Genomic DNA, 26,747 nt, shown 5'->3' with positions numbered 1-26,747 from the left:
ATTAATGGCTGATAATTTAGTTTGTATAGATGGCCTAGATTATTATTTAGTTGTATACCTAGGTATCGGATTGCTTGTGTTTGCCATCTAAATGGTGATTCTTTCTGAAACTTTGTGAAATCCGCATTATTCATCGGCATCGCTTCACTTTTATTTGCTTTGATCTTGTACCCTGATACTTCTCCATATTCATTCAATTTCATATGTAATTCTTTTATTGATATTTCTGGTTCTGTTAAGTATACTATGATGTCATCTGCAAATAGACTGATTTTATATTCCTTCTCTTTTATTTTTATCCCTCTTATTTTATTTTCTGTTCTTATCAGTTCTGCCAGTGGTTCTATAGCTAACGCGAACAGTGAGGGAGATAGTGGACATCCCTGCCTAGTTGACCTGCTTAATTTAAATTGGTTTGATATATATCCATTTACTGTCACCTTCGCCAATGATCCCTTATATAATGCTTTAATCCAATTAATATATTTCTTTGGTAGGTTGAACCTCTGTAGTACTTTGAATAAATAATTCCATTCTACTCTGTCAAAGGCTTTCTCTGCATCTTAGGCAACCGCCACTGTTGGTGTCTTGTTTCCTTGTACTGCATGGATTAAGTTAATGAATTTACAGATATTGTCCGTTGTTCATCTTTTCTTAATAAATCCAGTTTGATCTAGCTTTACTATTTTTGGTACAGAGTCGGCCAATCTGTTTGCTAATAGTTTAGCTATTATCTTATAATCTGTATTAAATAGAGATATTGGTCTATTCGATGCTGGTGTTAGTGGATCTTTCCCCGTTTTTGGTATTACTGTAATTATTGCTGTTTTGCATGATTCTGGCATGTTTTGTGTTTCTTCAATCTGGTTCATTACTTCCAGGAGAGGAGGAATTAATAAGTCTTTAAATGTTTTATAGAATTCTATTGGGAATCCATCCTCTCCTGGCGTTTTATTGTTCTTAGCTTTTTTAATATATCCTGTATTTCCTCTATTTCAAATGGTTTTATTAATTTATTTTGCTCCTTGCAATTTCGGTAGTTCAATTTTAGCTAGAAACTCATCTATTTTGTCTTCTTTCCCTTCATTTTCAGTTCGATACAATTGCTCGTAGAATTCCTTGAAGTTTTCATTGATCTCCGTTGGGTTATATGTAATTTGTTTGTCCTTTTTCCTTGATGCCAATACCATTCTTTTAGTTTATTCTGTCTTAAGTTGCCAAGCTCGTATTTTGTGCATTTTATCTCCTAGCTCATAATACTTCTGCTTTATTTTCATTATGTTCTTCTCCACCTTATATGTTTGTAGTGTTTCATATTTTATTTTTTTGTCTGCCAATTCTCTTCTTTTTGTTGTATCTTCCCTTGTTGCTAATTCTTTTTCTGTACTTGCTATTTCCCTTTCCAGCTGTTCTATTTCCCGATTGTAGTCCTTCTTCATCTTAGTTACATAACTTATTATCTGCCCTTTGATGAACGCTTTCATTGCATCCCATAGTATAAATTTATCTTTCACTGATTCCGTATTTATTTCAAAGTACATTTTAATTCGTCGCTCAATGAATTCTCTAAAATCCTGTCTTTTAAGTAGCATGGAGTTTAATCTCCATCTATACGTTCTCGGTGGGATGTCCTCCAGCTCTATTGCTAATAACAGGGGTGAGTGATCCAATAACAATCTAGATTTATATTCCATTTTTCTAACTCTCCAATGGATGTGGGGTGACAACAGGAACAGGTCTATCCTTGACTATGTTTTGTGTCTACCCGAATAATATGAGTATTCCTTCTCCTTTGGGTGTTGTCTCCTCCATATATCCAAAAGTTGCATTTCCTGCTTCGATTTAACCATGAATTTGGTTACTTTGTTCTTTCTGCTAGTTTTTTTGTCCAGTTTTGTCCATCTTTGAGTCCAAATTAAGATTAAAGTCCCCTCCTATCAGTATATTCCCCTGCGTATCTGCAATCTTCAAAAAGATATCTTGCATAAATTTTTGATCCTCTTCATTAGGTGCATATACATTGGGCAAATTCCAAATTTCTGAATATATCTGACACTTTATTATTACATACCTCCCTGCTGGATCTATTATTTCCTCCTCTATTTTGATTGGTACATTTTTATTGATTAATATAGCTACTCCTCTGGCTTTTGAATTATATGATGCTGCCGTTACGTGCCCTACTCAGTCTCTCCTTAATTTCTTGTGTTCCACTTCAGTTAGATTTGTTTCCTGCATGAATGCTGTATCAATTTTTTATTTCTTCAGTAAATTTAACAGCCTCTTCCTTTTGATTTGGTTATGTATTCCGTTAATATTTATAGTCATATAGTTCAACATGGCCATTTCATACTTTGTTTACCTCTCATTTCTGTTTCCTCATCACCACCTTTCCTCCTTATCCATTTCTGTTTTCTTTTTTTGAACACGCTGTAAGACAACACTTCTAAAACATAAAATATTTCCACTATTCCCACATCTAAAATTCCCTTAACCCCAAATGTCCCCCCCCCTCTCTGAGTTGCCCCTTGTCCCTTGCCGGGCAACCACAACTCCCTTCTCCATTTGGATTGCGAACCCACTCGCAAGCGTCAACTGATTTCACAGTGACTGTTATTCTCTCCCATCCAGCCCCCCCAGAAAAGACTTTTATCTTCACATATAACAAACCTCACTCTCTTAATTCCCCTTACTTCCTTTCTTTCCTTTCTTCCCCTTCTTAGTTCTTACTTATACATTATTTTTCTTCTTTATATGAAGTTTGTCGTCATTCTTGTTCTTGTTACATCTCTTCATCTCTCTGTCTGTTTTGCAGGCATTCTGCAAATTCTCATGCTTTCTCCGGATCCGAGAACTGTTTGCTTTGCTGCCCCGGGATAACTATTTTAAGCACCGCTGGATATCTTAACATAAATTTATAGCCTTTCTTCCATAGGATCGATTTTGCTGCGTTAAACTTCTTCCTCTTCTTCAGGAGCTCAAAACTTGTGTCTGGATAGAAAAATTTTTTTTGACCTTTGTATTCCAGTGGCTTTTTGTCTTCTCTCATTTTTTTCATTTTTCATTGCCTTCTCCAATATATTTTCTCTTGTCATTTATCTCAGGAATTTTACTAGAACAGATCTTGGTTTTTGTTGTGGCTAATGTTCTGTGTGCCCTTTCTATTTCCATTCCTTCCTGTATTTCTGGCATTCCTAGTACCCTGAGGATCCATTCTTTTATAAATTCTTTCATATCTTTGCCTTCTTCATCTTCCTTAAGGCACACTATCTTTATATTGTTTCTCCTATTATAGTTTTCCATTATATCCATCTCCTGAGCTAACAACTCCTGTGTTTTTTTTAAAACTTTATCAGTTTCTTCCAATTTTCTTTTTAAGTCATCCACTTCCATTTATACGGCTGTTTCTTGTTCTTCCACCTTGTCTACTCTTTTCCCCATTTCTGTCATGACCAGCTCTAATCTATTCACTTTTTCTGTACCTTTTATTCTTCTTTTTATTTAACTAAATTCTCGTGTCAGCCATTTTTTTTAATGCTTCCATATATTCTTGAAAATTTTTTTTTATCCATGTACTGTCCATTCCCTTCATCTTCCATTTCTCTGTGCAGAGTTTGATGCTCTCCCTCCTCTTCCCCTGTGTCCACTCCAGGACCTGTGTCCTCTACCTCTCTTCCTTGTATCTGTGTCTCTTCTGACTTTCTTGTTGGGCTGTTTGTCTGTTTGCTGGGTATTTTTTTTTTTTTTAAAAATGGTGTCTTGATGTTGGTCCTCTTCCTCTGGGCTGGTCCTCTGCTGTCTCTGATTTCCTTTTTTCATTCTCCTCCCTCTCGTTCCCATTATTTTCGATATCTTTCCACTGGGAGCCCTGCTGTCAGGTCTTTCTCAGCTGTTCAAGCTGTGGAGTTCCACTCCACAGCTGGTCCCCCCTCCCGTCAGTGTTGTCTTTGTCATGCATGGTTGCGCACCTCTGTTTGGCTCCATGAGCCATCTTTGTAGTCTTGCGTTCGGTGGGTCGCGACCTTGCAGGGTTTCCACTGACCTCAGGGAGTGGGCTCCTCTTTCCACGGCAGGTCCCTGCTTCTTCGTACAGGTAAGGCCTTCACTTTTCTCTTCCGGCGTCTTTCCTTCTTTTCTTCCCGTTGTTTTTGGCTTTTCTTTCTTTGGTGCCATTTTCTCCACACCTTTATTTTTTATTTGTAGTGGTTTGTGTGTCTGGGGCTTTGCTTTTTCTTTACTTTTTTCCTTCTTTTCTGGAGAGGTCTGGTATTCTCCTACTGGCCACTACTCCATCATGTGACTCCTCCATGGTGACAAGGTTAATGTAATAATTATTGGCTGCACCTGTGTCTCTCCTGTTGAATGCTTTGCCATTTCAAGCACCTTGATTAGATGACAACTAAACCTTTCCCATGGCATGTAATACTGGGCAAAATTGTATTAACCCTTAGAACCTGAAATTATTTTGGTTGGACAGCTCTGTAACCCTGTTCCTGAGCAGATGTGTCTCTTGTGAAACTTGATAGAAAATGGGGTAAAGAGTTTTGCAAAGAAATGCAGATTTTCCTCTGTTCTATGTTGACACCGAGGTGGAGCAATTAGATTGGACACCAAATCCACAAACAGTGAAGATTGGTAAGAACATCTCCTTCACAATCTCCATCAGTACCAGAGCACCACAGGGCTACTCACTTTACACATACGACTGTATAGCTCAGTATGATAATAACACCATCTACAAACCATGGTAGTGGGATGTATAAAGGCAGGAGTTGAGCCAACATACAGGATGGAGATTGAAAACTTGGCTGAATGGTAGACCAACAACACTCAATGTCACCAAAACTAAGGAGTTGATTGTTGACTTAAAGAAAGGAAAGCCAGAGGTATATAAATCCAGTGGTCATTGAGGTATTGGAGGTGGAGAATTCAAGTTCTTGGGAGGATCTTTCCTGGACCCAACACACCAATGGCATCATGAAGAAAGCACATCAGTGCCTCTACTTACTCAGGTGTTTGCGGAGATTTGTTATGACATTGGAAACCCTGGCAAATTTCTACAGAGGTGTGGTAGAAAGTGTACTGATCAGCTGCATCATGGTCTGGTATGGAAACACCAATATCTCTGAGTGTAAAGCCCTCCAAAAGATGGTGGGCACAGCCCAGGACAGGCAAAACCCTCCCCACCATGGAGTACATCTACAAGGAACACTGCTGTTGAAGAGCAGTAGCAATCATAAAAGAGGAAAGAGGTAAAGGTGCCACAAGACTCTCACCACCAGGTTCAGGAACAGCTGCTACCCCTCCACCATCAGACTCCTTAACGACAAACTCAATCAGGGACTCATTTAAGGACTCTTGTGCACTTTATTGATTTTCTTTTTGTTCCCTCTGTATTGTTGTCAGTTTGTTTACATTCATTATCTGTTTACAGTTCTTTTATTTGTTTACGCTGTGCACATCTTATTTTTGCACTACCAATTAGTGGTAATTCTGCCACGCCTGCAGGAAAAAGGAATCTCAGGGTTGTATGTGATGTCATGTCTGTAGTCTGACAATAAATCTGAATCTGAAGTCACTACAATACATCCTTGTTGGGTTTCCCATAATCAATCTCATCTTTCATAGAAGGTCACAGGATCATAGAAGTTTACTAAATCTTGGCCAATGTACAAATCAGGAAATTAGAAGTATCTGTGACTAGGTTAATGCAATAAACATCAGGAATTTGCATACAGATGAAGCAAACCAAATTAGCACTAATAAGTGGAGGATGAATTCTTGGAACATTCCCCCAACTAGTATGCTGAGGATGCATGTTATTTTTGAAACATTACTTAAAATTTAGCAACTAAACAGCTTTCAGGGAAAGGTGGTCATAAAATTATAGTATTTTACAGCAAGGTTGAAAATAGTTTACTTAATTTAAAAACAGAGCCTTACATTGAAACAAAATGCATGAGGTGTGATTTGGCTATGGGACAACCCACAATTATTCTATAACTTCTGACCACAAGTCATTTCTTTCTAGTGATTTAATGTTATTCCTTACCAACAGAGCCACCTCCTCTGTTTAATTGCTTACCTGCCTATCCTTTTGCTACTCTGTGCATCCTTGGACATTCATAGAACATTACAGCACAGAAACGGGCCTCTTTGGCTCCCAATGACATCCATCCTTTAGCCATGAATCTGTGATGGCCACAACAGCATACCTACCAATCTGTAGCTCTAGAACAAGGTCATCCACTTTATTTCATGCTTTTAATTATTGTGGTGATATGTAATTACACCACTAGGTCACCAGGAGCCATCCCGGTGACCTTGTATATAAAGCAGTCCAGAGCTACAGTCTAGCCTTCCAGGTTCGGCTTGCAGAGAGACAAGACCCCCCTCTTAGTGTACATATTAGTTTATTAAAGGTGTCTTAAACTCACACTACTGGTGTGGTTATTGACAGTACAAATACAAAACCTTTAGCCTTATATTTGTATAATTTTTTGACACTGTTGCATTGAAACTCATCCCAATGGCTGCAATTTTGCCCTTTCTGCCTGTCCTTCCACAAACTCCCTACCAGCTATCTCTACTTGGTGTGCCAACCATGTCTTCCTATCCCCCTTCATTTTGATTCCCACCCTCCACGTGAATCAAATTTAAATCCCTCCCCAACAACATTAGTAAAGTTCCCTATCAGGATATTGGTTCCCCCTCCAGTTCAGGAGCCAACCCATCTACACCCCATAAAAAGATTCCAATGATCCAAGAACTTGAAATCCTGCCCCCTGCACCATCTCCTCAGCCACTCATTTTGTCTGCATTATCTCCCTAGCTTGTTGCACTGGGAGTAATCCAGATATTACCACCTTGGAGCCCTGCTCTTCAGCCTCTTTCCTATTTCCCTAATCTTACTTTGCAGGACTATGTCATTGGTACCAATATGCACCACGACCCTGGCTGCTCATCCTCCCCTTCAAGAAAGAGCAGTAAGCCAGGAGATTCTTTGCAAAGTGTGAGCAAGGGAGTGATAAGGACAAATAGAATGAGTTGTTTGGAGAGAAATGCAAGAGATTGCAAAGCTATAAAAAGAAACAGATAAGCAAAATGTAACATGGGCCTTTACAAGTCTGTGATTAGGGAAAAGAAAAATGACAAAGATTAAATAAATATTTTGTGTTTGTCCTTGCAGAATGACTGCAGAAAATATAGGGGAACAGGTCTTGAGTGAATGAGGAAGTAGGGAGCTAAGGTTACCATCTTAAAATGAGATGCCCGTTATTCAAAGACAGAGATGAGAAGAAATGCTGATCCAGTGGTCCATCTTAGGGAATTTTCGATTCAGGAGGATTGTGGGTCTTTGGAAATGAAGGATGTCAAGAGATTCGGGGGTCAGTGAAGGAAAAGAGACACTGAGATAAAGGATCAGTCACGATCTTATTGATTAGCACTGCAGAAACAAAGGGCCAAATTGCCTTCTCTTGTGTCTATAAGATGGAGTCAAAGAGGGACTGTTTCTTCCAGAGACTAGTGAATCTATGGAATTCTCTTCCCGAGGAAGCAGTACAGTCTGAATATATTCTAGACACAAATTCTCCGGCTACACACAAACACAATGGAGAAACTCTCAGCAAGATACGACCATCCATGGGAAGTAAAGGGTAAACAATGTTTCAGGTCTGAGCCCTTCGTCAAGGTATGAGCAAAAAACAGGAAGGAAATAAACTACCTGAATAAAAAGGTGGAGAAAAAAGACCAGGAGTGAGGAGAAGAGGTAGGAAGGACAGGGGGAGAACTGACTGATAGGTAAGAGGTGGATAGAAGAGAAAATGTTAATAAGCGTGAGGTGGAGGGGGTTGCTCCCTGAAAGGTGAGGGGGCAGCCATTCATCCACTAATATTTTACATACTGATAAGATGGAAAGATGCTGTCCCTCCCTCTTAAATTCAATGGCTATCTGACGTGATGGCATGCCTAACTAGAGAAAAAAATCAGATGTTCTTCTATTGTAACAGATTTAAATTTTCTAAGTTTATGAGGTCCTTTTATCAATTATTTTGGTCATTTATAAGATCACTTGGCTCTTGCTTTGTGAGTCTGTGGTTTTCTTTTAATGGTAGTGATCTCTTCAGAAGGGAAGGGGTTAGAATTTGTAGTATTATATAATTGTTATTTGTTTTCTCTTCATCTTCTTCAATTAGCAATATGTTGTAATTGTTTAAGTGTTCACTATTTTATTTTCCTGTTTGACTTTTATGATATTGCATTTATATATAGTTTTTTTTATATAATTGCTTTTTTCCTCTGTATATTTCATTTTATATATTACCAGGGCTTTTACGTTCTATTTCTGTAAAATCCAATAAAAATATTGAAAATGGAAAGATGTGATGTGAGTTTCTGCTCCCCTACCTCTCTTTTGATGTTTCAGACCCACCAATAATCGAGTGGAAGTAGTTTTCTTCAACTCATGATTTCTTCTGACCACATTGAATATCTGCTGCCAGTTATTGTCCTCTCATGCTTTATGCAAGTCCTCTCGTGCTTTATGCAACTCTCTTGATCCTCAGTACCCAGTCTAGTTAGCCTCTCCTCATGACTGGAATCCCAGCCTTGGCCTCCACCACCACTGCTCTTTCCCACTTTCCTGAACTGTTGCAGCTGTGGTCTCACTCGTGTTTTATGCACACTGAGTGTAATCTCCTGTAGCTGAGGCCCAGCCTAGGTCATGGGTTCAAGTACTATTCCAGGGAGATTAATGCAGAGCTCCAGCTACAGTGTTGCAGAGAGAAAGTGTGAGATTGTCAGAGATGTTCCTTTAGAGGAGAAGTTAAACTCAGGCTAAAGGATTCCAGAGATTCACCCCTCACTGGAAGAAAAAAAAAGTTCCCATTCACCTTAGCTTTAAAAGACATGCATTTTATTTTGTAGCGACTTCCCTTTCTTTGTGACTCTCCTACCAGTGAATTTGTCTTAATATCTACCCTGACAAACACCCCCCCTCCACCTTTTAGGATACATGTTTGAATAAGGTCACCCCTCATTCTCTGAAACGTTGAGGAATGCAGACTCAAATTGTCAGCTTCACTTCACTTGACAGGGCAAGCCTCTCATGCCAGGAATCAGACTGGGGAATCTCCTTTGGGATGCCACCAACATTAGTATTTTTGTTTGGGTAAGAGGTCCAAAACTGCACACATGAATGGCCTCACCAGTGCCCTGTACGACTAGGACAAAACCTCCCTATCCTTGTTCCAAAGCCTCTGCCAAAAAAGGCAAACATGCCACTTGTCTGTTGGACCTGCCTGCTAATTTTCTGAGATTCCTTCACTAAAAGACCAAGATCTCTTGACCTTTTCCCCAATCAACATTTCTAATGGACTCCCATGCTTCAAAGTGTGTGGGTGGGGTGGGGAGGGGTTCTGTAAGTGAATCACTGCCAGTGGAACATGAATCCATAGAGATCTAAAATCTTTTATGCAGACATAAAAGTAAGTCAATGGCAGCAAAGAGTTGGGGAGCAATCCCTCATGTTCCTGAAATAATTTTTAATAAGTCAAGCAAGAGATTAGTGGCATGGTTAGCATAGCAGAAAGTGTAACGCGTTACACCACCAGTGACCCAGGTTCGAATCTGTAAGGAATCTATACATTCTCCCCATGTCTACATGGGTTTCCTCCAGGGCTCTGGTTTCCTTCCACCCTTCAAAAACATACAGGGGTTCTAGGTTATTTGAGTGCAATTGCCAGAACAGGCTTGTGAGCCAGAAGGGCCTGTTACCATGCTCCATGCCAAAATTTTAAAACAAACTTAGATTATCTGGACAGTATCTGACCCTTGCCACATTGTTTGAGAGATTTAGATGCTGCATTTCTACATTACGGTCATGACCTCACTGTACGTCAACATGTCTTCAAAGGGATGTTAGAGGTGCCATAATAATGCAGGCTCCTTCCTCAAATTCTGTACACAAATCTGCAAAAGTCAATCCCTCATCACCTTGACAGATAAAGAAAATTTAATAGTTCTCAATTTCATTTTTCATTCAAGCAGACTTAAGATGGACATAAAAGCATTTCAGGAATATTTTTGGGAATATTAGGTGGTATAATTGGGAAGGAAGTTGGATTCAAGTCCCACAATACCTACTGGTGGCTGCGAGATGGTCTGCAAACTAGAAAGTACAATGTACACAGGACAATCCCACAAACACTGATAAGACATTTCATCAAATAGCCTGTTGTCTACAGAGGTTGGTTAAAAATCTCCCAAGAGCAGAGGAATTAAACAGCCTCATTCTCCCCTCCCAATGATCTGCCCCACAAACTGTACCCCCACCCCAACACAGAATGATCCCTTCTCCTACCCTCACATGCTTCAAAGGGGAATGGTTTAAGTTACTTTGCCGGCCTGTAGTCGGGAATTGTCCTGTCGAGCGAGATCCGGTCACTGAGTTGGGCATTGTATCCGTAGTCCTCATACTTGGCCTCGAGCTCCTCACTGTCATCCCTCAGAGTAGCCGCGATCCCTCCCTGACCGAGGCCGCCTGGCCCTTCCATGAGCCCAATTGGCTTAGCAAGACCTGGACCGGGCAAGAAACAGATGTCAGCCAACATTCAGAACATTCCAGAGACATGATGCAAAGCTTGTGTTCTGATATGACCCTCTGCTTTTCTTAAAGCAGTTTCAAACAGATGAAGTCCCTTCTGAAGTGTAGTCAAAAGTTACCATAGAAAATGTGCCAGCCAGTCTGTGCACAACAAACTCCCACAAAAGTGAATGTCATTAAATGACGAGATAATTTTTAAATTTAGACCTACGGCACAGTAACAGGCCCCTCTGGCCCCACAGATACACCAATTAACCGACAACCCTCATACATTTTGCAGGATGAGAGGAAACCAGAGCACCCAGAGGAAGCCCACACAGACACAGGGAGAACATACAAGCTCCTTCCCTTACAGACAGGGCCAGATTTGAACCAGGGTCACTGGCATTTTAATAGCGCTGTGCTAACCGGCACGCAAACTATTTACCAATTTAACTGGTTACAAAGAGAAAATACAGCCCCCATCAGATCCATAAATACCTCATGACTCCCTATCTCACTCAACTGTAACGTGATCAATGAATGAAGTAATCAGAGTTTATTGCACAGTACAAAGTAGATTTGCCGAAATGCTTACTTCTACAGTCACATAGGTAGGCAAATGACAGAGAAAGAGATAAAAGGATGCACTGTGGTGGACCGCCACCGTGGAGATCGAACCAGCGTATCTCGCGGCACGCGCAGCAGTAAACAGCAGCATAACACTCTAACACGTCCCTTAACACAGCGAACCAGCACTTGAAAGTTGGAGCAGTACAGGACCAGCAGCCCTAAAACGGCACTGGCCAAGCTGCCCAGCTAACAGGTCAATAATAGGCTGGGGAAGAAGGGTATTCACATGCAAGAATGTTCCCGCCCGCTATTGTTATTCACGCAGCAATCAAACAAACTGCGGGAACTCCAACTATACAAAAGGAGCCTTTCAAGCCTCAATCAGTCTCAGAGCTTAACCTACCACACTGCGAGTGTGTGTGTTTCTTTGTAGCAGAAGGCTACAGCATAAATATTCCCAGCTGCAGTTAGCTTCAACAGTGCAGACAGACCTTGGCCCCAGAATAGTTTAGGATTAGGGTAATAGAGGGTTTCAAGAGCCTAATGCCTGTTGAGAAAAAACAGTTCTTGAATCTGGAGGTGCTGGTACTGTCTGCCTGAAGGGAATAACAAGAATGGATTGTAGAACAAGCACTCCAAAGGTGTAATCAGTCTCCTTGACAAAATGTAACATACAAAATTCAAGATCCCAAAGCTTGTCATGTACACAAAATACAGAAGTTTTTCTCTCATTTCCTCCACAAAGGCAGAGTTGTCTACCAGGTGCTGAGGATTAAATCCTCTAGAAAATGCAGGAGCTTCACTTCATTTGTGGCAAATACCCCATTGTAACCCATCTTTAATGGTGGAGCTACATGCACATTCCTTGTATGATCCTATTGGACAGCTGAATCACAGTGTGTGTGCTTTGCCAATGGAATAACTTCAAAGATCTTCAATCTGCAGCAATGGCTGTGAGAGTCCACATGTGAACAGGAAGACTCCTGTATTTCAAACCACCCACTTTTGGATTGATCAGCAATGATTCAATGGGTGAATGCATTGAAGTTATGTCAACCTCCTGCTTCACTGCATTAGAGCAAATCTCGATTAAATGCAGGCCCTTCTATCTACCCTGAGAGTTCTCATCAGTGATTCTCACATGAGTTTATATCCATTCCAATGCCAATTTCAAACAGGCACTTTCAGAGTTGCATGTTGTGGTCAGCAAACAAGAGATGGCTCTCTTCAACGCTGTACAAATCTTAATTGGAGTCTTTAACCAGGCCTGTCTCAAGAAAATCCTGCCCAATTATCACCTGCTGTACCAGAGGTCCTAGCACACTCGATCATTGCTACATCTCAAGATATGGAAGCCTACTGTTCTTTCCCGAGACCATATTTTGGTAAATCAGATCATCTGACTGTTCTCCTTCTGTCTTCATACAGACAGTGCCTAAATAGATGGTCCGGAGATCAGGACAGCCAGAAGGTGGTCACAGGAGACTGAAGAACAGTTCCAGGACTTCCTCAATTGAGCAAATTGAGCAGTGTTCAAGGACTCAGCTGAGGAACTGAATGATTACACCAGGGCTGTCACAGACTATCAACACCAAATCATTCAGGGTTCCCCCCCCCCCAAACCAGAAACCCTGGACGAACAATGAAATTCAGAACCCACTGAAACCCAGATCACAGGCATTCAAGTCCAGAGATCCAGATCACTACAGAAGGAGCAGGTATGATAATCCAATGGCTAAACATACACTATGTATATGTTTTCAATTCCAGAGATTTTTTGGCCTAAGTCATTTTATCTTGGAAACCCCTATTGTACTAAATTTCTTTTTTCATCCCTCTAATTGATCAGGCTTATTTACTCTGGAAAGTTAAAGGTATAACATGCTTTTCGGATTTATTCTTGGATAACTCTTTCATGTCATTTGAACAATTATCCATGATATATGATTTACCTAGATCTCATTTCTTTCGATATTTGCAGATTAGGAGTTTCTTAGTTTCGACTTTACCCTCTTTTCCCAATCGGGAGACTACGACTGTTTTAGAGGATATACTATATTCAAAATTCCCTCCAAAAGGTGTGATATCTAAATTATATAATATAATTACAAAAATAAATTCTGTGACTTTTGGAAAGTTTAAAAATGATTGGGAAAGAGAATTCAACCTTCATATTTCCAATGAAAATTGGAATAAAATTCTGCGACTGGTAAACTCCTCTTCTCTATGTGCAAAACATTCACTGATACAGTTTAAAGTTGTTCATAGAGCTCATATGTCTAAAGATAAACTCCATCGTTTTTATTTTCATATCGATCCTATATGTGATAAATGTCAATTGGAAATAGCTTCCCTTTCACATATGTTTTGGTCCTGTCCCTCTTTACAGAATTATTGGAAGGAAATTTTTTTCATTATATCTACCATTTTGAATATTGATTTACAACCACATCCCATTACTGCAATTTTTGGATTACCTATGATAGATTTGACTTATTTATCTCTTCCTGCGGATCGTATGATTGCTTTTCTTACACTAATGGCTAGAAGATCTATACTATTGAATTGGAAAGAGGTTAATCCTCCCACTGTTTTCCAATGGTTTACCCAAACTATACTATGTTTAAATTTAGAGAAAATTAGAAACTCTGTCTATGAATCCCCTTCTAAGTTTGAATTAACCTGGCGACCATTTATTCAATATTTTCATTTGTGGTGAGTAGATCTGGCTCTGTATGATAATTGGGCTGTTAGATGAGATCGGAGTGATCGACGTGATTTAGCTATATCGGTAGGTATTTTTTTTTAAAAGTTTTTAATTCAGATTTGTTTTTTCTTCCTTTTTGGGGTTTTTTTTTCTCTCTTTTTTTAAAATATATTTTTATTAATTATATCTTTTTTTTTAGAGATAGTTCATACTCTAAACTGATCTAAAAATTCTTTTTATGATATATTTTTATTCTGCAATATTATTGTTTAATATCTCTGTATTAATTCGTTATTTACTATGTATTTTTCATATCTCTTTGAACTGTATGTGTTTATAAATTATAATAATAAAAAGATTGGAAAAGAAAGAAAAGAAGGAGCAGGTATGACCTGCAGAAAGCTATCTTCCATGAGAAGTAGAGTTTCCAGATGAAAATGGAAATCACAAGGGATACCCAGCTGTGGCAGGGCCTAAATGACATAATCTGCGACAAAATAAAATCCAGTGCAGTGAGAGATGGCAAAGCTTCACTCCCTGATGAACTCAATGCCTTTGTGAGAGATAATAGAATATAGGAAGTAAAGCTAGTATGAATGAAATAAGGAATACTAGGACTAGATTAGAGGAAGTTAAGTAAGTGCTGAGTAGGGATGAATTCCGATAAGAGTGTGAGGAAGAATAAGGGACTTATAGTGATAGAAAGAATCAGCAAGTTCTGCATATAAAATTAGTAAGTCCTGGGGGATGAGATATGTGAATAAGGACAAAGGCAGATTCATGAATAAGGACAATGACATGAAGGGACCCTGACAGGATACCCCAAGGCCTTTCAAGTTTACAGACGTTGGCAGACAGAATTACCAAATGCCAAACCAATCCAGGAGGCAGAAGAATGTTGGGGGGGGGGGGGGGGAGGGGTGGGGGAGGGTACCTCTACACTGAAATGAACTGTATAAAAGTTGGGTGAGCCCCAGTATGTGTGTGTATTCCCAGGGTAAGGGGAAGCACCCAACTTTGCACTGTTGTACAATAAATGTTCTTTGTTCTCAATTTTTGTCTCGAGCGAAATCTGTGAAGGTACTTCTGTTTCTCACACCTTCTATACCCAAAATTAGCAAATTGGAAGAGCAAATCTGTAGAGAGATAGCAGACCAACATAAGAAACAGAAAGTTGTGATAATCGGATATTTTAACTTTCTGCACATTGACTGGGACTCCCATACGGTAAAAGGGCTTGGAGTTTGACATATGTGTTCAGGAAAGTTTTCTAAATCAGCATACAGAAGTACAAACGAGAGATGATGCAATACTTGATCTCCTATTAGGGAACATGAGCGGTCAGGTGACAGAAATATGTGTTGGCAAACATTTTGGGTGCAGTGACCATAATGTCATTAGTTTCAAGTTAATTATGGATAAAGAAAGGTCTAGTCCTTGAACTGAAATTCTAAATTGGAGACAGCCAATTTTGTGGAAATGAGAAAGGATCTAGGAACAGGGGATTGGGATAATTTGTTTTCTGGCAAGGATGTGTTCAGTAAGTGGAAGGTCTTCAAAGATGACATTTTGAGAGTGCAGAGTTTGCATGTTCCTGTCAGGATTAGAGCCAATGTTAGCAGGCATAGGGAACCTTGGTTTTCAAGGGATACTGGTGATCTGGGTAAGAAAAGAAAGGTGTATAAGAGGTACAAGCAACAAGGAGAAAATGAGGTTCTAGGAGAGTATGGAAAATGTAAGAAAAATTTAAGAAGGAAATCAGGAAGACAAAGACATGAGATTGCTTTGGCAGATAATGTGAAGGTAAACCTAAAGGTTTTCTACAAGTATATTAAGAGTAAAAGGATAGTAAGGGACAAAATTGGTCCCCTGGAAGATCATCTATGTGTGGAGCCTCACAAGATAGGGAGGATCTTAAAAAGTTTTTGCATCTGAATTTACTCAGGAAACTAGCATAGTGTACAAGGCAGGAAGGGAAACAAGCAGTTGTGGCATGGAATATATAAAGATCAAAGAGGAGGAGGTGCTTGCTGCCTTACAGCGAATAAAGGTAGATAAATCTCCAGGGCCTGACATGATATTCCCTTAGACCTTTAGTGTAGAAATTGCAGGAGTCCTGCCCGAAAGAGTTAAAATGTCCTTAGTCACGGGTGAGGTGCCAGTGGATTGGAGGGTAGCTCATAATGTTCCATTGTTTAAAAAAGGCTCCAAAAGTCAACCAGAAAATTACAGGCTTGACGTCAGTAGTAGGTAAATTATTGGAGGATGTTCTGAGAGATTGGATATACAAGTATTTGGACAGCCAAGAGCTGATTAAGGATAGTCAGCATGGCTTTGTGTGTGGTAGGTCGGGTTTAATGAATCTTAAGGATTTTTTGAGGAGGTTATCAAGGAAGTAGATGAAGGAAAGGTTGTGGATGTTGTCCACATGGGTTTTAGTAAGGCCTTTGACAAGCTCATGAATGGAAGGTTAGTTCAGACTCTAGGTAATCATGGAGAGGCTGTAAACTGGATTTGAAATTGGCTGAAAGGGAGAAGACAGAGAGTGGTAGAGGATCATTGCTTCTCAGACTGGAGGCCTGTGACTAGTGGTGTGCCTCAGGAATCGGTGTTGGGTCTATATCAAGTGATATAGACAATAAACAACATATGATCTGGATGGTAATGTGGTGAATTGGATCAGCAAGTTTGCTGATGACGTTTGCCAAGACCGGGGGCAATGTGACAGCAAGGAGAGCTTTCAAAGCTTGCAGAAGGATATGGACCAACTGGAAAAATGGGACAGAAAATGGCAGATGGAACTTAATGCAGACAAGTGTGAGGTGTTGCATTTTTGAAGGACAAACCAAGGTAGGACATGCATAGTAAATGGTAGGGCACTGAGGAGTGCAGAGGAACAAAGGGATCTGGGAATACAGATACATAATTCCCTGAAAATGGTGTCAGAGGTGGACAGGGTTGTAAGGAAAGCTTTTGGCATCTTGGCCTTCATAAATCAAAGTACTGAGCATAGGAGTTGGGATGTTATGGTGTGGTTGCACAAGACATTGGTGAAGCCAAATTTTGAGTATAATGCGCAGTTCTGGTAGCCAAACTACAGGAAGGATAAGAGTAAGATTGAGAGAGAATGCAGAGAAGATTTACTAGGATGCTGCCAGGTCTTCAGGAGTAGAGTTACAGGGAAAGATTAAACAGGTTAGGACTTTATTTCTTGGAGCTTATAAGGAGGGAGATTTGATTGACGTTTACAAAATTTTGAGGGGTATAGACAAGTAAATGCGAGTAGGCTCTTTCCACAGAATAGGAGAGATAAGTACGAGAAGTCATGGCTTTAGGATGAAAGGTTTAGGGGGAACTCCTTCACTCAGAGGGTGGTGGGCGTGTGGAACGAGCTGCCATCTGGAGTAAATACAGTCTCACTCTCGGAGTAAATGCAGTCTCACTCTCAAGTTTTAAGAAGAAATTGGATCGATACATGGATGGGAGAGGTCTGGAGGGCTATGGGACTAGCAGGATAATATTTTGGCATTGACTAGAAGGGCTGAATGATGTTTTTCTGTGCTGTAATGATCTATGGTTGTATTGTGCATCCTGACAACACTCGACAATCCGCAAGGTACTAACTGAAGTGTGATCAATGTAGGAGAGAGCAATTAGAGGTAGTGAGAGGTGGTTACCATTAATTTCCTATCAACAATCTGTTTACTCAACAGGGAGAGTTCTCTGTCTGTAACACTTGAAAAGACAATATTGCACTTGTGATAAATCAATTTGCATCATGTCACCTCCAATCATTCTGTGCTTTGGTGGGGAGTACCCAGGAGTCAAACATGGTGTTAATTGCACCAAATGCCAAGCATGGGAGGGGCAATGGAGGCAAATTTGTAGATCATTCCAAAAACTACTGAAAACTGGGATGGGCAGACACCCAAGGTTTCCAAGGTCAAGTGCACACAAAAATAGGAACTAGAGGGGGCAACTAATCTTCCTGAAATGTACTTGCATTCCTTTTGAATACCTGCAATGATCCAACCTCCACCACCCTCTGGGGTGGAGAATCTTGGAGGAAGAAATTTCTACTCACCTCGGCTCCCCAACACAAGACTGTGGAGGTTGGAATCTGAAACTATACACCCTCTGCTGGAGGAACTCAGTGGGTTGAGCAGCATCTGTGGGACCATTCTGGCTCTCCTATTGACACTGCTCAACATGCTGAGTCCCTCCAGCACTCAGTGTTTAGCCTCTAATCTCTTAACCTTGTTCCTTCTTTTGACACTCTCTCAGATGTGGAAACATCTCAACACCTATCCTGAGACAGCCCTCCTAGACCTCGCAGTCTGGGATAGATGGATCGCAATGATCTAACAACTCAATTATCGCCATCTTGTGATGTCTCGCTTCACCTGTTTCAGTTTTGTGGGTATCTGATGACCCCAAATAGTGCTCCAGACCTTGAGGCGACATATATAATTACTGGCCTATAGTTATGAGGGTAGCCATTAGTGCTAACCCTAAGATGTAGGAGTAGAATTTGGCAATAATAAAGATTGTGGGGGTGGAGGGGGGGTTGTGAGAGAACAAGATGAAGGTCATCTAGTGTACTGTGCAGACACAAACAGCAAGCTTGTTAATAGTGTTTCACTAACTGCTACACTACAGCACCAGCAACCCACATCAAAATCCACCACGAGGGGTTTGTATGATCTCCCCACATCCACGTGGATTTCCTCTGGGAACTCAGATTTCCTCCCACATTCCCAAGACGTACAGGTTAGTAGGTTAATTGGTCACATGGGTGTACTTGGGTGGCAAGGGCTCATGGGCCAGAGGGGCCATTGCCATGCTACATCTCCAAATTAATGTTCGACCAGAATAAATTTCTTTAATTATTTAATCTTTGTAGTTTATTACAGCGATCAATTCAATGAATGAGTTAGGATATATGCCAGATTTACAGGCATAACAAATCCAGGAAAATCTAACAACCAACTGGCAGAATGGAACATTTGCAGCAATCTCCTTGGAGGATATTTTAGGTTGATATTTATCAGGATGTTTACCCTACACAGGTATCAATAGCCAATCCTTCATTTAGAGGTTAGAATCAGCCCAAGTCACTGACAACTTGTTCGAACAGACAGTTTAATATAGGAATAACATCAAATAAACTTTTCACTCAAAACCACAAGAGGAGAGGTGGCTCTGGTCCAAGAGGGAGCTTCTAAGCAGCATCCTGAAGAACTGGAGTGAGGTGGAGGAAAGGAATTGCAGAGTTTGGGGCTCAAATAACTGAAGGCATGGCCAACAGTGTTGCAGGAATGGAAGTGAGGGGATGGTGTGATAGTACAGATCTATCACCAATGTACATAGTGTATATAGTTACTGTATCTAGACTGTGCTTACAGCGATTGGCTGAGAGCTAAGCCACACCTATTGTCTGGGCCTTAAATGGTTGTGTCCCTAGCCAGATCAGATCATTCCGGACTGGTCGGCCACCTGTGAAGAGCTCCTGTCTTTTGCTAATAAAATCCTTGGTTTGGATCAACAAGTCTTTGATTCTTTCGACGAGCTCTACAGATGGTCAGGAGGTTGGAATGAGAGAGTTCAAAAACATTGGACCGGATGCTGGAGGAAGTTTCCAAGATAGGGAGAGCCATGGGAAGATTGAAATTGTAAACTTGAATACAGAAGTCCACAGATGCTTCAGTTGTAGTAAAAATCACAGTAAATGCTGGAGGAACTCAGCAGATCTCACAGCATCCATAGGAGGTAAAGAAATATTCCAGACGTTTCAAGCCTGAGCATTTCCTCAATTGTGTTATGTGCAGTTTTAATGACATTACCAATAAGTGGTGATTCTGCTTCTCCCACAGGAAAAAGAATCTCAGGGTGGTTATGTAATGTCATGTTTGTACTCTGACAATAAATCAGAAATTTAAGCTTTTTGTTTAAAAAAAGACATGCTTTTGTATTAAAAGGGAAAGGGAAGAATGGGAGGTGGAGAAGCAAGACTAACAGACAAAAAGTGTTCATTGAATATGGTAAGAGGACAGGAGGGAGTAAAGGTAAGAATTGAGAGAGAGAGAGAGAGAGAGAGAGAGAGAGAGAGAGAGAGGAAAGGAGACTTAGGGCAAGATTTTGGTGGGGGGTGGGGGAGAAGTCAATGTTAATGCCATCCAGTTGGGGAGTGCCCAGATGGAATACGAGATATTGTTTCTCCAATTTGCAGGTGGCATCAGTCTGGCAGTGCACGAGACCATGGACTAACATGTCAGCAAGGGAATGAGGCAGGGAAGTGAAATGGATGGCCACTGGGATACTCGCTATTACAGCAGATAAAGCGATCTCCCAGCCTCTCCGATGTAGAAATTACAACAGAAGCACCAGATACAGTAGATGACTGCTGCTGATTCAAATAAAGCCCAAATTGTGGTTAGGGAGGAGGTTTGGGTGAAAATGGAGCACTTCCTGGGATCATAGGGTTCGGTCCCAAGGGAGTGATTGGTAGGAAGGGAAGTCATGGAGGAAGGTGGAGAAGGAAAATACGTGACTAGTGGTGGGATCCTGTAGTAGGTGGAAAAATGACAGAAGATGTGATGGATGTGGAGGCTAGTGGGTGGTAGGTGAGGAAAAGGAGAATTCTGTCCTTGTTGCCCATGGGGGTGAATGGGGCAAGGGCAGATCTGCAGGTAATGGAGGATTTGCGGCAGAGGGGTGAGTTGATAGTGGTAGAGAGAAAGCCACATTGTTTAAAGAAGGAGGACATCCCAGATGTCCTGGAATGGAAGACCTTGTCCTGGGAGCAGATGCGATGGAGATGGAGCAATAGAGAGAATGGAATGGAATCCTTACAGGGGACAGGGTGGGAAGAAGGATTGTCAAATCAATTGTGGGAGTTGGTGGGTTTGTAGAAGGTGTTTGTCATGAGGTTGTCTCCCAAGATAAAGACAGAGAGATCAAGAAAAGGTAGTGTTGCTAAAGATGGGCCAAGTGAATTTGAGGTCAGGGTGGAAGTTGGTAAAGTTGACAAGGTCATTGTGGGTGCATGAGGCAATACCAAAGTAGTTGTCAACTTAGTGGAGGAAGAGTTGAGGAGCCTTACCTGTGTACTCTTGTATCATGGATTGCTCATGTAGCCAACAGAGAGGCAGGCATAGCTAGGACTCGTGCAGGTACCCATGGCTACCGTTTTAACTTGGAGAAAGTGGGATGAGTAAAGAAGTCATCGAGAGCGAGGACAAATTTTGCCAGCCGAGGAGGGTGTTGGTGTAGGGGAACTGGTTGAATCTGCTGTCAAGAAAGAAACAAAGGGCTTTGAGGTCTTTGATATGGGGATGGAGGTGCAAAGTAATTGGATGTCCATGGTACACATGAGGATGTCAAGTTCAGAAAACTGGAAGATGTTAAAGTGATGGAGTAGATAAAGTGAATGAAGTATTCCAGATGTAGGTGGAGAGGGATGAATTGATGACAGGCATGTGGATGTAGGTGGGGAGGGAAATGCAAATATTAGGTGCTTCTGAACTGCAAGTTGAAATTGTGATGGGAGGGATGTTCGAAGGCATTCACCAGTGAAGTCAATATGTATTACCCGTGACACTAATTGTCCACAAATGCTGCTCGGCTGCTGAGCTCCCTCTGCAGGTTGTTTGTTGCTCCAGATTCCAATGCCTGCAGTCTCCTGGGTGTTAATTGTCCACATTTGACTATCCTGAGTTGAGGGACTTCTCAATGAATTTCAGTGGACATTGGAAGGTCAGAGGTCACATACAAATCAGAACTAGTGAGGGCACAAGATAAAAATTGTCACTGGCCCATTTCTTTTGGAGTTATGAAACCGTGCACATAACGAGTCAATTAGGTACGATTAAAACAGAGGTTTTCAAACTTTTTATTTCCACCCACATACCACCTTAAGCAATCTCTTACTAATCACAGAGCACCTATGGCATAGGGATTACATAAAGTGGTATGTGAGTGAAAAGAAAAAAGTTGCAAACCACTGCACTAGAGGTCAGGATTGATGTTGGGTTTCTGGAGCTGTGAGGCACATTATCTGTGTTTCCCCACAGAAGGGCAGTGTTCAACTTTGCAGATTAGGAGTCTCACAGACTGACTGCATTTCCACAATGTTTGCATGAAATCCTTGCAGTGCAGGCAATGAGCATTCAGGAACATTTCATGCATGACGGTGTGGACTTACTCAGCATATTATCAGTGTCTGAGTCCCTGTACTACCTGCCCAATTCATTAATCGCACAAATCCTGACATGACTTTTCCTTTCCTATAGGTTATAGGACATAGAAGAGAATAGGCCCCTCACCCACATGTCTGAACTTGATGTGATGCCCAAATTAAATGAAATCTCTGCTGCTTGCACAGGAGACATATCTCTCCATTCCTTACATATTCATGGGTCAATCTAGAAGCCTCTTAAATAATGCTGCTGTGGTCAGTGTAAAAAAATCTTTGCCCTTGCATCTCCTTCAAACTCACCCTCCTCACTTTAAATCTTCTAATGCATGACACTTGACCGTCTACCCAATCAAAGTCTCTCAGAATTGTATAAGATTGCAGGCATCGAGTTATCCAATTCCAATTTGAACATCCCTGTTAACCCTCCTCCAGCTGCCCTCTCAGACAGGGTATCTCGGATCACAGTGACTTGCTGTGTTCAAAGGTTGCCTTGTTTTCACCACTGCCTCTTTTGCGCATGATCTCAGCTCTGTGTTCTGTGGTTCTTGAAGGACTCATTCTCCCCACCTCCTCAATCCAGATGCCCCAGTGATTGTGAATACCCCTTTTAAGTCTCCACCTCACCCTCCTCCTTCCCTGCATCTTATGCAGATCAAATCCCTGGGAACATGTGGCGCGCTCTCGCGCCTCGCTACCCTTCTAGGACATGGTGCCCCTGGCCTCAATGGTTTCTGAAGGTTCTCCAGAACCTGTTTGCTTTCATGCTCCCTGCCTTCTACATTAAGTTGAGGATTCTGCCTGCCATTCAGCTGCTTTCGCCACCTTCGATGATGTAGCTGCCTGCTGATCCCCAGTCTGCTTCCCCATCCCCTTCGAGCAGTTAGATCAGCTTTCCTCCCCTTGATCTTCCTTTCTATGTTAGTTCACACTTCACTGCTTTAAATAACAGCTGCAGAACAAAATCAGACAGGTACACAAGCGAAATGGCTTTGAAGCTGCCTCTGCCGATTACCTGGTGAGAATTTCTTCCCATTATCTCAGCGGTTATTTTCAGAACCATCACACTGCCTGGTATATCAAATCTCTCATTCCCACAGTCTGCTGTGCAAGGCTCTCTTGTTGCAGATTTTTGTGGGTTCAACTCCAGAGACTCAAGCGCAAGATTGCCCAGCAACACAGAAGGCTCTAAATGGTAACAAACATACCCAGGTTGGAGAATACAGAGCATAAAAGACATCAACGACAGTAACATGGATAGGAAAAGTTTGGAGGGAGATGGACCAGCTTGTTCAGGATGGACATCCTACCAATGGGACGGTTCTGGTGCGGTCCAAACGCTGACTGCACTTACTTGGTGTACCTAGAAGGTGATACCCCTTCCCACTAGAGGGAGTCAGAGATGAATGCTGCACCTCATGTTAGATACCAAAAAAATGGCTGCACCACAAGGTCATGAGCTGTTAATAAAATATTGTTAATATAAAAGAACCTAACTTTCTTTATTATTTAAAAGTAACATCACATAGTAGCAGGAGTGTGTATCAGTTGGTATCAGCAGGAAACAAGGAGAGACTCCTGATGCTGTGAATTGGACTGGGAACATCGCCCATAAGTCGCAGTTGTTCAAACAACAATTCACACTGTATCTGCAAGTCATTAGCAAACTGGATGCACATAAGATTGCACTGCTACTTACCATGGGGGACTTCAAGCAGTAGAAGTTTTCAACATGTTTGTTTTGCCGAGACAGATGACCAGAACAAGTTCGACAAGGTTATCAAGATGTTTGATGAACACTGATCACCAAAGAAAAAAAGCGTTCGAGAGGTACATGTTACGTGCATGCACACAGCTGCAGTCAGAGGGCTTCGATACTTTCTTAATGGACTTGAAACCAAAAGCAAGAGGATGCAATTTTGGATTGCTGCAAGATTCAATGATCAGTGATCAAATTAAGTTCGGAATTATTGATAAGAAAGTGAGTGAGAGGTTGCTACGAGAGACAGAACTTACTTCAGCTGGAGCTTTGAAGATATGCCACGCCACGGAATTAGCTCTGCAGTACGCAAATAAGTTTGGTGAGAGTGAAAAAGATTATGAAAATGAAGACACAGCCATAGCCACAGTGTCTGGATGTTCACATAACCAAAGCAAGACATAGAAAACAACAATAAGATAGAGAGACATTCAATTGTGAATGAAGAGGCACTCAATACATGCTTTATCACCAAGCAGTGAGTCACTAGTCCCATCTGGGACTAGTGCAAACATGGAAACTTAAACCTAGTCAAGAGGGTGTACTACATTAACAGTGCCTATCCTAAAGTGAGAATTAAATGGGAGGAAGATTTATCTATTCCACTATCTCAGGAAGAATTATGTGAATTATGTGTGAAGACAGTATGACTAAATTAATAAATGTAAGATTCGTTATAATTTTCTTCAGCTTTATTTAACTCCTGAGAAGTTAAAGAAATATGGATTTAGTTCTTCAGATTTAGGTTTTTGATGTGGTAAAGAGACTGGTTCTTTCTTACATTCAGTTTCTCTTTGTGAAAAGGTGAAACCTTTTTGGTGTAAGATTTTGGAATTTTTGGAAGGTTTGTTAAAGTTTAAATTGGAACTTGATCCAATGTTGTTTTTGTTGGGATACAGCATGACATTGATTCTGGGGTTAAAATTAGAGAAGTCCCAACTTGAGTTTATTTGATTGGCTTTAGCAGTGGCTAGGAAGTGTATAGCTATTACTTGTAAAAAAAAAATGAAATTGAGTTGAACATTTTTTTTAAACTTTATTTGAGAAACCATGAATAATAATGCAAAGTACAGTCAATAACAACATTTTTATATGAGTATATACATTAAAAAAACAAAATATTTTTTATTAATAATAAATAAATAATTTTTAAAAATTTTTTAAATAAAATCAAATTAAATCCCCACCCACCCTCCCCTCCCATCAGCCAGCTCTCTGGAGAGCCAAAAAGATATGAACAAAAACTAACAGTATACTAGTTCAAAATGCATCTAAATGTATATATTCCAATATGGTAGCCACTGTTAACAAAAAAAAAAGTAATTATCATGCAGAACATATGTAATTTTTTCCATAACAATACAAGCTTTCAATTCGTTATGCCATCGCATTATATTAATCACCACATTATCTTTCCAAGTAAGTTGCTGCACATTTTTGAGCTCCGGACAATGCTAGATAGACAAATGCAATTTGAAATGTATCCAATCCTAATCCCCTTAAAGGAATCATATAACCCAGTAAAAAAATGGATGGATCTAATGGTAACTTAAAATTATACAGTTTTTCCAAAGTTAACCTCCCAAAATGGTTGCACATACATACAGGACCAAACAGCATGTAAAAAATGTTCCCACACACATACCGCATTGAAAATAGGAATCCGAATTACTAAAACCATATTTTTTCAATTTCTCAGGAGTTAAATATAACTGATGTAAAAAATTATAATTAACCATGCCATACCGTGCATTTGTCAATTTAGTAACACTATCATGACTGCCCAATATTCTTCAGGGAAAACAAAAGTTGTCATTTTCCCATTTAAACTTAGATTTCTCCCATTCCGGCTTATCCATAATATCTTGTGATACTTGATACCCAAGAGAAATATAGCCGTTTTTGGTATAGAAGAAATCAAAGACTCAAATTCTGACAATACAGGTAAAATCATCTCTCTACCATACATATTTTTCACCAAAGATTGAAGTTGATAATAGACAAATAAAGAATTTTCAGTAATATAAAAACGTTCTTTCAATTGATTAAAAGAAACTGTCTTTCTACAAAGCAATCCTGTAATGTTTTTATACCCTTAGAATCCCAACTCTTTAAATGACTATTAAATATTGAAAAACGAATAAGTTGATTATTATATAATGGCGTTAAAATGGACTATTTACCTTTTGATCCTATAGTCTTTATTTTTTTTGTCCATAACGTCAATAAATGTTTTAATATCAGCATATTATACTCCCATAACAAATTTACATTCCACCGAAATATAAATTGATGGACTGCAATTTCAGAAATACAGGCCATCTCAACTTTAGCCCAACTTGGAGGCCGAACCAAATCCATCAGACCACTAATGAATTTGAACTGGGATGCTTCATAATAGTTCTGAAAATGAGGTAATTGCAACCCACCTAATGCATACTTCCAAGTAAGTTTACTTAATGCTACAGAAAAACAATAAAGAATGATCTGATATAACTCTACTCTTATATTCTGCCTGCAATACCTTTCCTTGTAAATGTGCCAATATTTTAAAAAAAAATCTATTCTATAAAATGAATCATGTCGAGAAGAATGAAAAGAAAAATCTTTCTCTGTAGGATTAACCCTTCTCCAAATATCTACTAAATTTAAATCTTTCATTAAGGCCCCAATTTGTATCGCCATCTTTGATTTTGGGGATCTATCCATCAAAGGATCTAAAACACAGTTGAAATCTCCCCCAACTAAAATATTTTCATTAGCTTGACTTAATAACAAAAAAGCATCTGAGATAAAATACTCATCATCCACATTAGGTACATAGATATTAAGAAGAGCCCGAAGTTCATTAAAGATTTTACAATCCACTTTTAAAACCCTCCCAGCATTCCCCTCCATAGAGTGCAACTCAAAAGACAAATTCTTATGA

General features: G+C 40.2%; 1 protein-coding gene across 1 annotated transcript in view; it reads right to left on the bottom strand.

The window, feature by feature from the left end:
• The window catches only part of galnt9 (polypeptide N-acetylgalactosaminyltransferase 9), a 185,039-nt gene that overhangs the window by 135,667 nt on the left and 22,625 nt on the right, over positions 1–26,747 (bottom strand). Inside the window, exon 2 of the mRNA XM_069932518.1 lies at positions 10,399–10,579. Coding sequence (XP_069788619.1) covers positions 10,399–10,579 — 181 coding nt within the window. The remainder of the gene's footprint in view (positions 1–10,398; positions 10,580–26,747) is intronic.

Source organism: Narcine bancroftii, chromosome 4 (assembly GCF_036971445.1).
Source record: "Narcine bancroftii isolate sNarBan1 chromosome 4, sNarBan1.hap1, whole genome shotgun sequence".
Taxonomy (NCBI): Eukaryota; Metazoa; Chordata; class Chondrichthyes; order Torpediniformes; family Narcinidae; genus Narcine; species Narcine bancroftii.
The sequence above is the reverse complement of the archived record's forward strand: the minus strand, read 5'-3'. Positions and strand labels throughout refer to the sequence as shown.